The sequence below is a fragment of the Anneissia japonica genome, unplaced genomic scaffold (genome assembly GCF_011630105.1).
Source record: "Anneissia japonica isolate Jap-2015-1 unplaced genomic scaffold, ASM1163010v1 scaffold284702_len192836_cov137, whole genome shotgun sequence".
Classification (NCBI taxonomy): domain Eukaryota; kingdom Metazoa; phylum Echinodermata; class Crinoidea; order Comatulida; family Comatulidae; genus Anneissia; species Anneissia japonica.
Genome location: NW_022723205.1, coordinates 104,396 through 121,753, shown reverse-complemented (window position 1 = coordinate 121,753; position 17,358 = coordinate 104,396). Strand labels below are relative to the sequence as shown.

At 34.8% G+C, this 17,358-nt stretch overlaps 3 protein-coding genes across 3 annotated transcripts; 2 read left to right on the top strand and 1 right to left on the bottom strand.

The window, feature by feature from the left end:
* Positions 1 to 2,427: 2,427 nt before the first annotated feature.
* On the top strand, positions 2,428 to 3,754 carry LOC117112125 (BTB/POZ domain-containing protein KCTD6-like). The gene has a single exon (XM_033255179.1). It carries the CDS (start codon positions 2,732 to 2,734, stop codon positions 3,407 to 3,409), a length of 678 nt encoding a protein of 225 aa, XP_033111070.1. The 5' UTR covers positions 2,428 to 2,731; the 3' UTR covers positions 3,410 to 3,754.
* Positions 3,755 to 6,076: 2,322 nt separating this feature from the next.
* Positions 6,077 to 11,426, bottom strand: LOC117112122 (sterol-4-alpha-carboxylate 3-dehydrogenase, decarboxylating-like). Its single transcript, XM_033255176.1, has 7 exons — positions 11,415 to 11,426; positions 10,247 to 10,320; positions 9,686 to 9,758; positions 9,039 to 9,167; positions 8,563 to 8,705; positions 7,834 to 7,936; positions 6,077 to 7,006 (listed from the first exon to the last, which is right to left on the bottom strand). The coding sequence occupies exons 1-7, from the start codon at positions 11,424 to 11,426 to the stop codon at positions 6,671 to 6,673; spliced, it is 870 nt and encodes a 289-aa protein (XP_033111067.1). The 3' UTR covers positions 6,077 to 6,670.
* A 509-nt stretch (positions 11,427 to 11,935) lies between these two features.
* Positions 11,936 to 16,713, top strand: LOC117112126 (caltractin). The gene is made up of 5 exons (XM_033255180.1): positions 11,936 to 12,016; positions 12,863 to 13,018; positions 14,087 to 14,215; positions 14,943 to 15,080; positions 16,131 to 16,713. Exons 1-5 carry the CDS (start codon positions 11,936 to 11,938, stop codon positions 16,218 to 16,220), a joined length of 594 nt encoding a protein of 197 aa, XP_033111071.1. The 3' UTR covers positions 16,221 to 16,713.
* The last annotated feature ends 645 nt before the right edge of the window (positions 16,714 to 17,358 follow it).

The window sequence follows — 17,358 nt, the reverse complement described above, 5'->3', positions numbered from 1 at the left end:
GGTATGGTCCCGAGTTGTCGCGAGTGGTCCCGTGTGTTCGTGGTATTTAGTATAGGAAAGGAAAGGAAACCTCGAATATTTAAGAAATTAAACGACACTTCAGAAGTCAGGAAAGCTCATTTACCGCCATACCATTTAGAAATCAACTCTTCGGGGTTCACTGATTCATGGAATCGTTTTCAAGAGGGGAAACCTTGACGTTAAACAACACTCAGAAGTCGGGAAAGCTCATTTTCCACCATCTAGGAATCAAACTTTTCCCGGGGAGGACCGGACCCCATTTCTCTTTGGGGGGGTTTATCGATTCATGGAAAAAATAATACGTATGCAACTACTCATTTTTTTTTTATGCACGTGCGTGTGTATACGCATAACAGGCCCTGTAATAAGAATGCGAAAGTTTACCTGACTGTCTTCAAGAGGGAGAAAACCTTGAATTTTTGAAGAACATAAAGTCATTAAAAGACACCTAGCTCAAAAGTGATCCCCCTTCCCCCTCCCTGAAAAAAACGTTCTGGCCCGGTCTTCCTGACGGTTTCCAATAGTGGGATATTATATCGGCTGAGGCAGACTGCTACATAATTACAAGAGCTCATTCAACTTATCAATGAAAAACGTATTCGACAGTACTGTATTCCTACATACGAATTTGTAGAAGTACAATTAGTTGGTGATAATTATCGAATTTTGGGCAATACAAAATTAATCGACATCCACAAGCATAGAATGTCTAGCTCTCTCAGCGACAAAAAAAGACCGGCATGGCAGAATACACATGGATATGTATTAAAACCGAGGAATAGAGATATAAACCAGCCAAAGCTAAGTCGATTGAGGTTGTTCATTTGTTGCTCAAAATTAACACTGTTCGGCTTTACATTGATATCCACGGCCAGTGATCGTTACAATTAATGACATTTTCAAGAAGAGAAGTTGCATACGACTAAATATTTAGTATTCTATATTTTTTAAACTTCCTACATTTTACCGGCTGTAGCCGAAGACCAAGTTAATGACCTTCCTTTTCCATCAAGTTTTCCATAATTCAACATTGATCTCATTCTGTTTTTTATGTACAGCGCTTTGAGAGCTTGTTTATTTGTGCTATGAATGAGCTATTATTATTGGTATTATTTGGGGAAAAAATTGAAAATCAGCTTTGTATATATGCTTTATGTTTTGTAGTATACCACTAATTGAAACCTCAGTGATTTGTGAGTGATTGCCTTTGTTAAGCAAACTTATTAATTCTTCTGTTGAAATGATGGGAATTAGTTTTATTTGTGGATCTCCACGTATGCATGACATACGAGGAAATCCACAACGCCTTTGTTGGTTTTTTTCAATTGTATGCTGGAACGTGAATTTCACAGTGGGAGTAGCTTAAGAAAATAGAACAAGAAGCAACGATTTGTCTGTGGTTCTGCTGCAATAGGCTATACTAATGCATCAAACAATAAAAGGAAATATTTGACATGATTTATGTGTTTCAGTTATTTCTTACTTAAAATTACAATAAATCAAATACTCTTAAAAGTACAAACACTTCTTTGGTGTTCTTTCCAAAACAAAATTCAAAATGGCGCTTTTTACACATATCTTATTTTCTTTGTAATATGCTTTATTGAAAAATATGAAAATATTGGATTGATTAAGGTGTTCCATAAATCAATTACAACTTTGTTAGGGAAACCGTCTAAAGTTGGCAGATTTTTGTGGTGTCCGCTTTTCTTGAAAATTAGGCCTGATATGTTCGCAAAAACTCCAGGCAGAATACCGTACCTGTCTTAGGAACTCCTATGAATTCCATGGAATGTTTTGAGCGTATCCAATCCGTTTGTCGAATCCCAATTTGCCGAAACCCATTCGTCAGTGACTTACATTCTTTGAGCGTAGTTTTTTTTTTACACTAAAGTATTTGAAAATCGCATCATTTCACCTTTTGCTCATTTCTACTTTCTTACATTATCCTCGACGTTCTATGTCCACCGACATTGCACGTGAAATCCTGCTATCTATATTCTTTGGTGAAATCGAAAGTTCCCTGTTAATTAATGCATACTAAAATATGATCGGAGTATGCCTATACATAATGGATTAATTTTTCAGTGTGTTACAAAATTAACTGGTAATAATGAGGCAGCACTCTGAGACTAACTTTCAATATGTAACACCAGCTTCCAGGTATGTAGGCCTAACTCATGATACTATATTAATATTTAATTGATATTTATAAAATATTAATATTTAAAATTATATGACGTCATATGTAATTCATGAATGTTACTATCCACCAAAATTATAGAATAATTATAGAAATTAGAAGAATGTCCAAAAGAGGAGGGTGGGGGGTCGATGCCCCAAAAGGACTAGATCTTATGAGACCGCATGGTGGCGCACTACTACCTAATGCAACATAATAAACAACACAGCAGCAACACACGTGGTTGACTCCGATGTTTATAAAATTCAAAATTTAAAAGGTTTTAAGGACTGCTGACTTAATTACTAAAGATTTATTGATTTTTCGAGTCTTCATCATTTTATGATCTTGGTGTCATCTTGTCTGGTTACTGGTACCTCTTTAATCTGAGTAATTCGTACACAAGGAGAAGTAGCTGTAGATGGCCTATTAAAATACCTCTCTAGCTAGGCAAGGCATAGGCCTATTTGTTGAAGCAAGTGCCTAGTAGTACTATACCTAGCTTGCTTCTCAGTAATATTAATTAATATGGATTTGCCTGCTGTTGGCGACGAGATATTGAACCTGAATGTTGGGGGATGCATCTATACAACAAGTCGCTCTACGTTAATGCGTTATCCGGATTCGATGTTAGGATCAATGTTCAGCGGCCGGTTGCCAACTATCGTAGATGATCGAAATTGCTACGTCATCGACGGAGACGGTCCAACATTCCGGCACATTCTCAATTTCCTCCGTCGATCAAAGCTTATCCTTCCTGATGGTTTTCAAGAGTGGGATATTCTATCGGCTGAGGCAGACTACTATCAAATACAAGAGCTCATTCAAATTATCAACGAAACGAGAAAACGCATTCGAGAGGATGCATTACCACTGCCACCACTAGCTAAACCAGATTCCTTTGAATTCTTAGAATTAGAATATTGTAAGCCTAAAGACAGTTGGCGGATATCTGGAAAAATTAATGCAATTCGTAAATTACCAATGATGGGAAAGTATGACAATGAGTACGAATTCGAATGGCTTGAGTATCAGGACCCTGAACCATATGATGAGTCTAAATACTACATATTTACACCACAGTATGTTGAACGACTGCAGTTGTTCGTTGAAATTTCCCAACAAGGTTTCACCTTGATCTCTTCATCCCCAGGAATTGATGATTTCACATACAGATGGACATTTTCAAGAAGAGACAAGGCCTAGAGACCTAAATAATGCACAGTACTCCAGTATTTGATAGAATGAGAATGTATTTTTTATCATCTTGGAGGCAAAATGTGAACATGAAGCTAGTGCGGATATTTTCGCAAATCAAATCAATCCATGGACATTTCCGGATTTTCAGACAACTGACCAATCACACGTTATTCAATAGTCAGGCATATGCGCATTCATTTACCAACAAGTTTACACTATTCCAGCTCCGTCGCCAAATTGGACTACTGTATGATCCAGTTTGATATATGTGAGGTCTCACCACGAAATGAGACGCATCGTTGGTGAAATCATTACGAGATAATCACCAAAATAGGCCAAAGTCAAAATTTTTACACAATTTTGATTTTAATGTTTTTTGATAACTTGATATTTATATTTAATGATTGTGTACTTTTTAAGTGAATTTTCTTACTAAAACAGTGTTCTCTGCGCATATTCTGTAATTCTAGTCCTATTATTTGTACAGGTTAGTTTATCTTGGAGGCCGAATTTCTCAAAATGTGGTTCTTTTACACATAATATTTAAGGCCAAATAAAAAAAAAAACATGTTTCGCGTCCCCGCCCGCATCGTTTTTTTCGCCCGCCTTGATTTTTTTTTAATTTTTTATTTTTGGAAAATTCATAAAATAAAGAAAAAATATATCGAAAATTTAGAATTAAATGTTGGAAAATAAATACCCTGGCCTAAAATAGTGCAATATCTTCGTCTAACCTTTCGTATAGTAAAGCTATGCCTAGGCTAGCCCAATATCTCTACCTAGGCTAGGCCTAGGCTAGCCCGATATCTCTAGGCTAGGCCTAGGCCATCGCCTACTCTGGGCGTAAGGCGGCAAACCTCGAGTTCACTTCACTAGAGCGCGTTTGTCATGCATACAATTGCCGTATTCGATTGGGACTATGTTGAGTATGTTATCCCGTTGAGTACAAAACTCAACGATAAATTCCGAGCGTTAACTTCGTTGAGCAGTTTCCGTTGAGCAGAGCACGAAAGTGCTAACCGAATACGGCCGATGATTTCCGATGAATTCTGGAATTTCCCGTTATACTGGCCCTCTATGTCAGATTGTATGGAATAGTTTCATGTGAAGACGTCTGAGACGTAACATCGGGAACATTCCGATTGTATACAGTATAACAATGATTCCTCAATTTTATATGTTGAACAAAACTAGACGGGAAATGTCAACAAGTCTGTAGAATGGCGGCCATTTTGAAAAATAAAAAATAAAAAAGGCCGCTTCCTCAATTAAAATAAAAAGCCGGACGTGAAACATGTTTTTTTTTTTTACCTGGCCTAAATGCTCACATCTCTGGATCTACATATCCTAGTGAGGCCATTCAAAGACCAAATTAAAGCCTATAATGTGATAAACTCAATTTTTGATATTCTAACCATGAGACTCATTTTGTGGTGAGGCCTCATATATCGACTGCGGTAGTAGTATTACCAATTTTATTGATGTTTCGTCTTCTGGAGGCAAAGGTGGTGCTAGAATGCAAAGACATTTGGACATTTTGAATAAGAGTATTCTGTTCTTATGAACAACTGATCCGTGTGTTTTTATAGTAATTTCTTTTTACATTGATTATTATTATTTAATGATCTTTTCTGTAATTTGTATTCGACATCCATTAGAAATATTCTTGCATATCGGATCCTCAAGTCTCCTGGATTTTGGGGCCAAATAAAGTTTTTTGTAAGGCTTAGTGCTGTATTATAGATTATAATGCCTAAGGGTGTTTATTCAATTAAATATGGTAATTTACATGCAAAGAAATTTTAACATTTTGAATAAGAGTATTAAAAAGCAACTGATTATTGTGTTTATAGTAATTTCTTTACATTACTATTATTTAATTATCTATTCAATAATTTGTATTTCACTTCCATTAGAAATATTATTCTTAGCATATTATTGGATCCCCACGTTTGCTGAAATTTTTGGTTAAATATGGCCAGAATACCATTTTTTATCTACAGTATTCTTTGACAAAGATTTTCAATAATTTTTTTTTTTTTAGAGCTTGGTGCTATATTATAGAATATAACAAATGTTTTATTATTAAGGTCAGCATTTTATGTATGGCTTTGACCTATTAGTAGGCCTATCTAATATGTAGTTAGTAGATTGCATAATAATTTGTGTTATTATGAAATACCTTTGTTACTGGAACTTTATGAATATTGTATCAGAAAACATATACTAATAAGTAATTAAGTTTCAAGTTTTCATTATTTGGAGTGTACTGGCTGTACAGAGAATTTAGCATAGTTGATTTGTTTTTAATCAATAATTAGACAAGTATAATATGCAATATATAGTACTACAGGTAGTACCTTTGTCATCAGAACTTTACGAAAGCCTTGTTATAATATATTATTGTTTTCATATATTTGTATTTATTATATTAGAACATAAAAGTATTGGTGCTATAACTTATTAAAGAATACTTTAATAGTCAATTCAACATTTTATTCATGAATAGTACACAATGTATAATTTATACCTGTGTGTATCAGTAGGCTAGGGATGGGGGTGAGGGGAACACATGTACCCCCACTCAGAATGAAACCAGCATATGCCCCTTTTATAGCATATTGTTTGTATGCATGTATTATATAAATAACATTGATCAGAAACCATAACAAATACTGTACTTTACTAGTCGTTTTTATTCAGTAGTAGATCACATGTTCGATGTAATATTTTTGCTTATAGAAATCATACTCATTTAGTTTGAACTTTACTAATATATTGTAGTTTATTTAATTAAATATAAAGGATGTTTTTTTTTAAGGAATTGAGTAGTGTCTTATCCTTTACAATGATAATTCCCTGTCTTACAGCTTTATTTGCTCACTGAAGTAGGAGGGGAGGGGGCAGGGAGGGGCGGGGGTGTTGAGTGACTGCGGGGCTCACTCCAATAGATTGTAACAGAATCAGTGATACAGAGTGAAATTTCTCACTATTAAAAAAAACAATTAAAAAAATAATTAAAATATCTATTAGAGGATCTATAAAGTTATTTGTAATTGGAATTTAATAAAATTCGATTAAATTAATGTTCAAGTTTATAATGTCTTTAAAAAATACACATGAAGCTCTGTTGACACTATCAAGTTTTATATGTATGCCCATATATAGTCATGATGTGATGTCATCGTGACCATATTTAGGCATGTCAAATGTTTTTGTCAAATAAAATTTGATAGTCTGAACAGGGCTTTATTTGTGTTACAATTGTCATCTTTTCTTATTTCTAAGATGTTCATAATAAGCTACAGTAATTTTGATACCCTCTTCCATAGAAACCAACGGAGCATATCCTAAATCTCTCTTCGCTCGTTCGCAGCTGTAGTAATGATGTGTACCGGCGTAGGCTATACGTATTGGCGTGAACGTAGGCTTGATGTCTACTGCTGGTTTTAATAAGAAGCATATCAACTGGACCAGCATTGCCAGATAGTAAAGGAAGAGGTATGGAATGTGATATTGTGGTGGTTTATAATCTAAACCACGCAGAATTTGCGAGATAAAATCCCAGAAACCGACAGGCTCGTCATTTGTGATATGGTACACCTGTTGGAAGGAAAACAAAAAGATTTAAAAAAAAATTAAACACATTTTCACACTGACTTTTGAGACACGCTGACAATGGACCTTTCCGCTAAGCTCCGCCCCTTGGATATTGTTGCCAAGGTCCCACAAGACGGCAGTGTTAAAACATTCGCGAACACGTGTTTTTAAGACGCGCACATTCCTAGCGCTGTTCTGATTGGTCAGTTGTTAAGTTTGATTGACACTCCGGAAAGGTCTATTCTCCTAAGCCCCTCCCCTTTGATAATGTTGCCAAGGTCCCACAAAATGACTGCCATTTGTAAGAAGCATGCAAGGCATACAGTTCTTTTTCCAAAGAGACCAATACAGAACCTTCATACTTAGCTCACCGAGAAGACACCCACTCTTTCTGTAGGCAGATTGAGGGGGGAAGGCACAGCTGACACCCTTCTAAAGTTTCCAAAATTATACATTAAAATGAAGAAAAAAGGGAAAATACAGTATTCAAATTAAGTCATTTCTGGCCATCTAGAGGTGCCATAATCTTAACATTTTGCACCTCAGCCCTAACCATGGTGGGGCTGAGGTGGTCTAAACCTGGGTCCCCTCTACTTCGAATCCCTGGATCTGCCACTGATTTTCCACTCAAGTTATTGACAATACACAAGCATTTTTTTTTGCATTCATTGTTTATGTACTTTTTAGATCATGAAACCAGGTAATTTTAAGAGAAAACAAAACAATATTTTCAGTGACAAATGCCCCATCCCCTCCCCCTTCCTTTTCTCCCTAAAGAGTACAATGTTTTCCCCTCTCCCTAACATAGATGATTTCAAAAAAGGCATTACCTTTCCGCTAACTTTGGCATTGTTATCCAAAGCCTTTGCAGCTAAGATATGACCATAAACAGCATTCTCAATGTATGTGAAATCCACCAGATTCTTTCCATTTCTGTAAAATATAATAGTGTATAAATTTAATCCTGCGTTTACATGACCTAGTGTACATTCATATTAACCCAGCAAATTAACATAATGCCAACAATCGTTATTTGACCGGGAGACTCCTGATTTTGAGACTTGTCTCCTGATTGAAAATCGTTCTCCCGATTTTCCCCAGCTTCTGATTTAAGGTAATTTAATCACTATTTATACAGATGGTTGAATTTAGCCTAATTTCAAATTTTACAAATTAGTAATTAGTTACATACCCAAATAAATCATTTTGGCTCCCTAAACAGAAAGAATCCTGGAGCTTTCAGGCCCCCTGGACCCCTACCTTATGAGAGGGGGACACCTCTCGCCCTCTTCGAATTAACCCAGCTCCCGCTTAGCCTACGGCCCTCGGTTGGCGCGTAACGCTAAAATACTAAAAATCTATGAAGAAACATCTTATTTTGTTCTGATTTTTATTACTCAAATGTTGGCATGTATGAATATATAAAGAGGCAACATTCTAAATCCTAAATAATGCTTATGGTTGTGGTACAATATGTTTTTTCTTTTGAATATTTCTAAAGATGTTTAGAGAAGGTGCTATAATGAGCACATAACTAACTGCAGATGAACATCACTTACCCTATTGCAAATTTGAGCTTGCCTTCCTTGGCAGTTTTGATAATTGTTGGAATAAATAGTGGATCACGTGGTCCAAACAGGCTGTGGGGACGTATAGCAACGGTTAGAAAACCATTAGCAGGATCACTGGCCTCCAGAACAATCTAAACATTGAGAAAATGCTGTGTAATATTTTAAATTGGCATAATAATCAGATTAAGACATTTTTGAAGCCTGTCTTACAATCTAGTCCAGTATGTAGCTTTATTTTAATCAGTTACGGTCAGTGGCAGTCTAGCAGGATCAGAGCATTAAGACAAGCCAGCACCCCCCCTCCCCACACCTTATAGGACCAAAAAAAAAAAAAGGAAATTTCACGTTAAAAAAAGTTTTAACTTGAGCACACAGTAATCCAATCCAAAGTTGCCAAAATAAACTTGAATAATAAACCTATTGAATTAAAAAAGCAATAAAAATCAGATGATAACTCTAAATACCCTCTCTTGCAGTATTTTTGTTTCTGTGTAATAATCAATAGGTTTACTCGCGTACGGTGTATCTTCTGTAGCGCCCTCAAGATCAATTCCTTCAAACAAGACACTGGCTGAACTGGTTAACACAAGCCTCTGTAATATAGCAAAACAGTTATTATACACTGACACAGCTAAGGAATATGCAATGACGAAAATACACATATTGACACAGTTAATGTATATTCATTGACATAGTTAATGAATATGCAAAGCCAAGTGGTTATGAAAATGCAATAAATTCACAACTAATGCACAAACACAGGTGAAGGAGATACTGTACTAATTTCAAACCAAGGGAATAAATTTTTAGTGAAGAAATAAAGGTATAAAATTTATTTTATCGATTTTCAATTCATCAATTTGATTGATCAATTGACTATTGATCGATTAATTACTTATTCATTGATTATTTATTGATTGATCTAATATTTATTTAATTATTGACTTATTTATTATAATTAGATGATGTAGTAATTGCTGATTTCTCAATCAATTATCGATTGAACATCAATGATTGATTAATCAAGTTTTCAATAACAAATCAAGTATTGAATTACTGATAGATTATTAATTGGTTGATTTTAGGGGAAATTCTCTGCAAACTTTTATACCTTCACACCAACTTTCTTGCACATCTCCACAACATTCTTAGTGCCTTCAACATTTACTCTGTAGAACAGGTCTCTGAAATGGAATGAGGTTTACACTGTATAGTGGCATGTGGCAATGTATCGTGGCAGCGTATGGCAGTTGGCACTTTGTAGCAGCACATTTGTGAAATTAATATCCCTACCAATTTTAATACCAAAAATGCAGTGACCACAATGTGGCTTGATTTTAGAAGACGAGACAGACAGCCCATTGGAAATTCTGATTTATAAGGATGTATTTATTTATGTAAATGTACTATTATTATGATGATTAAATGCAACTTAATAAAGCAGTTGGTAGGCTGTATTTAATTTTTTTAATTGATGAAACCTAATAAAGATCGGTTAATTAGGTTGTGTCAGTTATTTTTGCACAAAACAACACCCCTATTATGAAATGTTTTGTTTCACTGGTGTGGTGTTTCTGTTAACTGGCATTTTTCCTACTGGCATTTTTTTCCTACACTCATGTATACCTCAATAGAAAGATATACCCACAAAAAAGGAAGATGACAAGCTTACTTGTTGATACACGCTGAAGAGGGTGAGGCACAGTGAAACACAACATCTGCACTTTCTAACGCTGGTAACAGATCCTAAATTACAGATCAAACAATATAGAAATTATCTTAGTATCAATAATAGTAATAATAATAATAATAATAATAATAACAATAATAATGTAAGTAATAATGCTGTCTCTTATACACATCTAGATGTGTATAAGAGACAGCCTTACCATTCCAATTTAATTGCATTAACATTTTTGTTCCCCGCGCCCTCACCATTTCAATGTCTGTCTCTTATACACATCTAGATGTGTATAAGAGACAGGGTTACGCACCGCTGATTCGCAATGTTTGTCATCACTTCTAGATGTCTACCGATTCGTGAAAAAGGCGTATTAATGAAGTACAGTCGAGTCCGCCGAAGTCGACTCTGTTTAAGTCGAAAATTCGCGTCAGTCGAATTTTTGAAGAAGTCCCAATTCTTTCCTATGTATTACTGTATAAATTGTTTGTTTAATTCGAATTTTTAAAGTCGAATTTCGGCTATATCGACTGAATTTTCCGGTCCAGATAGGCCGATTTTAAAGTAATTTCAACCACACAAGTCGAAGATCCAAATTTTGTAGCGCACATGGGAAAATACACAGCCGTTGGAAAACAAAGTTCAATCCTTGTTGTACGGCAACAAGTTAGCCAAGTCAAAACTAACATCTCAGACAGCGCGATTTGGAACTTGGATCACACGATCGTATGTCGTAAGTTGCAGTCTACTCTCAATACAGACACCCCTCCGTACCGGCTCCAATGTTCAGTTTGTCGTCCAGTTCAGTTTATAGAACTTGATACATTGAACCCATTTTGAACAAGATTGTTGTAGTCTGGGCCTAGCTATTTAATTAATTTATCAAAGCCCTGGATTCTTTTGACTAGGCCTAGCCTAGCCTACGCAAATTCAACATTATTTAATAATACGTACAATACCTGTTGTTTTGCTGTACTGCTCAGCAAATTTAATTATTACAGTACCAATAAAATTGATGCGATTTTTATATTGTTTTTGCGTGCATTTCATTTAGGTCTGATTATGTTTTTCCAAGCACACATTCTTCGTTGGGTAATGCTGGTCGGAAGTCTAGTTGTAAACAGAATAGGTCACGCCCCCAAAAACTCCGCCTGCCCACTAATTGGGCCATTTTCGTGGGGTGTTTTGCACTAGATTTGTGCTTTGGCTGTGATGACGTCAGATCGCTCAATGTTTCATAGTGCATGACAGTAAAAAAGCTCGGTGTAATAAAGAATGTTTTCTTAAACAAATTTATAAAACAAAGCAAAAAACAAATACGAAACCCTCATGGTATTATTTTAGAGTCAAATCTAAGTAAACCTAACAAATTAGATTTTATTCTCTACAAATTTCCTCCGTAATAGAATTAGCAACATGTTTTGAATAGCATCTTGAGGTGCATTTGCAATTTACACTGACGAATCTAACAAATTTGAATTAGACGTCTACTAAAAAGAGTAACCAGTAGGAACTTGCTTTGTCGAATTCCGTCTTTATTTCAGGTTGATTCCAAATGGTTTTTAAGGATTAAAAGCAAGAATATACACTAATTAAAACATTGGAATGCGTACCTTAATTTCACTTCATAATTAACCAACAAAACTACTGGCATGTCATGTTAATCAACAGATAATCTACATGGCAATACAAGTCGTTTTCACAGCGTGTGGTATGCTTGTCGTTAAACGATGTCTATTTAACTATCGTCTGGTTTTTTCAGTGAGTGTTACCGTCCTGAATTGGACAAATCGTCCGAGATTCGGAATAGGGAGTTCATGTTTTTAGGAAAGTATTTTATTAAAAGAACAATAGGAATGATTTTGGGACTTAAAAATATGTTCGGTTTTGCGTGAAATTCTATTTTGTGGGCATGGTACACATACAGTAGTATTGTTCTATAATACAGTATTTTTTTTTTTCTCGAAAATGTGCAAGTCGAAATCTGTATAACTCGATCTTTTTATGCCAGTCCCATTAGATTCGACTTAGGCCGAGTCGACTGTATTAACTTTGAGTTCAGCTCTAGGCCTAGAGAGAGATAGGTATTATCAAAATTAAAGCAAGTTAAAAGTAAAATTTCCTCAACTAATATGAAATACACTTTAATAAACTTGAGCACACGTTTACACAAGCAGCAAAACACATTGAACGAAAATGCTGAAGTTACTAGCGATTCTGAGATGCTATACAATTTCTGTTCTTTTTGGCACTGCACCTCGGACCTTCCTTTTTCTTTGATGCTGCTAGAGATTACTTATTTATACAACTTAAAATCAGGAAATTAGTTTGTTGTATTTTCATATAATAATGACAATGTTTACTTTAAAAGTAGGCCTATCATATCAGTAACCAGTATTTTACCCAACAACGTTTTGAATTACAATTTAACACTAGCTTCTTGTATTTTATGCATAAGTATAATACATAAACACCTTTAAAAATTTATAATCACTCTTTATCTCTATATAGTACATTTCAAATTCCTGCCAAATTAATGCCTGATTAATATAATTAAGTACACTTTGACTAACTAAACTTTTGATAACATTGTACCTACTTCTTTAGGCTTCCAGGTATAACAAGTCCGCTCTTGGGGGCGCGCAGAAGAAACGAACAGGACCCAAACCAGAACTCACTGAAGAGCAGAAACAAGAGATTCGAGAAGCCTTTGACTTATTTGACACTGAAGGCACTGGTACTATTGATGCCAAAGAATTGAAAGTAATTATTTTATATTTCCTGATTATTACTAATTTAGCAACACTTATTTATATCTTGTTTTGCGAAAAATTATAATTTCAAATAAAAAAGATAAATTTTATATTTTTCAGGGTTGTAGCTAATGAAAACTAAAGGTGGGGGTAAATATTTTGAGGGTGGGTGCGTGATAACATTAGTATACTCTAGATAATACGAGAGGATCTTAAAGATGGAAAAGTGGGTTAATAAGGGTGGGTGGAAGGCCATGAAATTAGCTTTAGACTGGGTGGAAAACTTCAAGGCTGGGTGGCCCTGCCCACCTCCTCTTACTATAACTACATCCCTGATTTTAGCCTGATGAAGAAAATGTTATCTTTGTTGAAATAATACAGAATGTCCAATGAAAATTTATCACATGTTTTGTATCATTTTGCTTTTTGTGAATCTGATATTATTGAAAAAAAATAAAAATATATTTTACAAAACATTTTAATTTTAACTGATTTTTTTTTTTTTTTTTTTTTTTGTGGTGGCTAGTCTGCTAACAGGACAAAACCAAACATTTTATTTTTTATTAAAGATTATCATTATCTGTGCGTAGTAAGTCCATTAAACATTGTATAAAGTATGTCTTTCCATTCAATTAGTAATTAGATTTTTATTTGCATATATTATCTAAATTCTAGAACTGTTTACATTGTGAGTGTAATCAAATCAAGTGCTAATTTTAGCCTGAAATATGCAAGCAGTGACAAAAAATTTATTTTTGTCTGTAATGGATTTACTTATAATTTAAGCCTGTGTTTGAGCTGTTGAAGTTCTTAACTCTAGCTAAAAATATTCCAATTCATTTATATGTTGTTTATTATACTTTTAGAATTGTTATCTGTATAATTAGCATTTCAAATCGCTAAATTTAGGAGTGGGGTTCATACAGAGTGGAGAATTTGGCATGAAAATTAATATAAGAGTTAGGGGGCATGTTTGTACCTGCGTTAGTACAGTAATAACTAATATTAATTGCAAGTACAGTATAGCAGAGTAACCTCATTGTATTTGTAATGAAATGTTATGACATCATTATTATAGGTTGCCATGCGAGCACTTGGATTTGAACCCAAAAAAGAAGAGATTAGGAAGATGATCCAGGACATCGACAAGGAGGGAACTGGCACCATTGACTTTAATGACTTCTTAACGATGATGACAGCAAAGATGGTGAGATATTACATACGTGACACCATCCGCCCTTCCCACACAAAGAATTACCCTTTATCCTATATTGATCCTCTATTTAGCCTTTATTGATTGTCTGTACTTTCCGATTTTTGTCATTTATTGTATTTTATTGTCTGTTACTAGGCTCTTCAGGGTAATAATGCTTTTGCGCTGATCAGGTCATCCAGGGTAAAAAAGAAAGAAAAAAAAAAAATTACATGTGCATGAGACATATTCATAGGATCACTTTGTCTATAGAATATATCCTAAATATGATCACATGTCTATAGAACACATCTTCCATATGATTACAGTGTATGAAAGATTCATGTATGGTCATGTGTCTATGGAACAAAATCATATAATCAAATGTGCATGCAAACACATTCATTCATATGATCATTTGTCTATTGAACACATCCTTTATGTAATCACATAAATTCATGTAATCACATGTTTCAAATTCAAACAAATTTATGTGATCACATTTTTATAGAACATACCCTACATATGATTACATGTCTATTTAGCATATTACATAATTACAAGGACATCCTCCATGTATTATAGACTTCTTAAATATGATGATAACATGTACAAGGAACACATTTGGAACTCTGTGACACCCAATTTACTCCAAGGTTCAGGCACTGAATTAAATGAATTATATTTTTACGTAACATCAGATTTATTAACAGAAAACTGTTACAAATTTTCCTTCCACCAGAGTGAGAAAGACTCCAAGGAAGAGATCATGAAAGCCTTCCGTTTGTTTGATGATGATGAAACCGGCAAAATATCATTTAAGAACTTAAAACGTGTTGCAAAGGAGCTCGGAGAAAATCTAACAGATGAGGAGTTACAGGTAAGTCAAAAGTGGGAGGAATCTGGTGATATATTCATCTTTCAGTTCTCAGCGTACCATCAAGTAGAGTAACATCTCCCAATTACGAACCTCTCATTTGCAAACTCTCGATTCTACGAACCGAATTTGCAGCTATGACATCATTACAAATGATCGCTTTTAACTACTGAAACACTTTAAAATGTGTTTATAAGTCTTCCGAAATAATTTTAATTGTTACATCAGCTAAGAGAGAAAACATTCAAACCAATAAAGTGATATAAAATGAAGTTTAAAGCAAGATATAGCAATCGTTTTCAGCCAAGATATGTTATATTTGATCAGTACATGCTTGTTCAGGCATACTGTACAATAAATCTCACTTTTTGATCATTGGGGGCATTATTCACATGGATTCGCGATCTTTATGAAAAGAATAATAAAACTGTTTTTGGGCATTTATGATCATGATTTCATTTTGAAATCACTTCAAATGAATACTTCACAGTGAGCACAGGTAATTTTGGCTTCTGTAAAGTAATATTTTGTTGCAGAAAACAGTAAAATCCAAGTCATATTTCGTGACAAAATTTTCTCCCATGGCAAGGCTTGGGCCTACCTAGCCCTGTACTTTGTAGCATGGCCAAGGCCTACCATCACCACATTGAGATGCTGCAAATTTGAACTCTGTGAATTATGAATTTTCTCATTTACGAACCCTGTTCGGACGGAGTGGTAAGTAGTTGGGAGATATTACTGTGTAAAGAAAGTTGAATAAATGAATAAATTTGGTCATGGTGCACCCACATCTTGGCATTTGAACGGTTATTTGTGAAATAAAATTTGACATTGTTGAAATGTTTGTTATTATTTTACTATAACAATGTCTAATTCTTAAGATCTGTCCGTACTATCATTATCTCTGTGGTCTGCCCACATATGGATGTACTATGACAATATCATTTCCATATATGTATATGGTATGACTTCAACATGCCCATATATGGGTATGTGTCACATACAACTTTATAGTTTACTTGTTTCATTGATGCCATTGTCCTTCTATAATAGGAGATGATCGATGAGGCGGACCGGGATGGTGATGGTGAAATCAACGAAGGCGAATTCTTGCGTATCATGAAGAAGACCAGTTTATATTGATGACTGTGCCTGTGATGATTTAGACTTACAAATGTCAGTGTGTTTTGTACAAATTCCAGCTAGTCAGTTGTACATTATTAATGTCCCTGGAATTATTTCATATCTCTGCTCCTCTCAAATAGTTTCACCACATTTTATCCTTTAATGCTCGCTCGACACACACTATCAAGTTTTAAGCGACAATTTTTTTTTTTGTCAGTGTTAGGCATTCTGTGCACCTTGTTAGACACACTGTGTTAAATTGTGTTGAGGCACACTTACCAGTTGTGTTTAGGCACAATATGTTCATTTTTCTTTAGGCACACTCTGTTCAGTTATGTTTAGAAACAGTGTTCAGTTGTGTTTAGGCACATGGTGTTCAATTGTGTTTAGGCACATGGTGTTCAATTGTGTTTAGGCCCAATATGTTCATTTGTGTTTAGACACATGGTGTTCAATTTTGTTTAGGCACAATATGTTCATTTGTGTTTAGGCATACTGTTTAGTTGTGTTTGGAAACAGTGTTCAGTTGTGTTTAGGCACAATATGTTCATTTTTCTTTAGGCACACTCTGTTCAGTTATGTTTAGAAACAGTGTTCAGTTGTGTTTAGGCACAATATGGTCATATGTGTTTAGGCACATGGTGTTCAATTGTGTTTAGGCACGATATGTTCATTTGTATTTAGGCACATGGTGTTCAATTGTGTTTAGGCACAATATGTTCATTTGTGTTTAGGCATACTGTTTAGTTGTGTTTGGAAACAGTGTTCAGTTGTGTTTAGGCACAATATGTTCATTTTTCTTTAGGCACACTCTGTTCAGTTGTGTTTAGAAACAGTGTTCAGTTGTGTTTAGGCACAATATGTTCATATGTGTTTAGGCACATGGTGTTCAATTGTGTTTAGGCAGGATATGTTCATTTGTGTTTAGGCACATGGTGTTCAATTGTGGTTAGGCACAATATGTTCATTTTTGTTTAGGCATACTGTTTAGTTGTGTTTGGAAACAGTGTTCAGTTGTGTTTAGGCGCAATATGTTCATTTGTGTTTAGAAACAATGTTCAGTTGTGTTTAGACACACTGTATTCTATTTTGTTTAGACACTCTGTTCAGTTGAGTTTAGCAACGTGCTTCATGTGTTTAGGTGCAATGTGTTCAA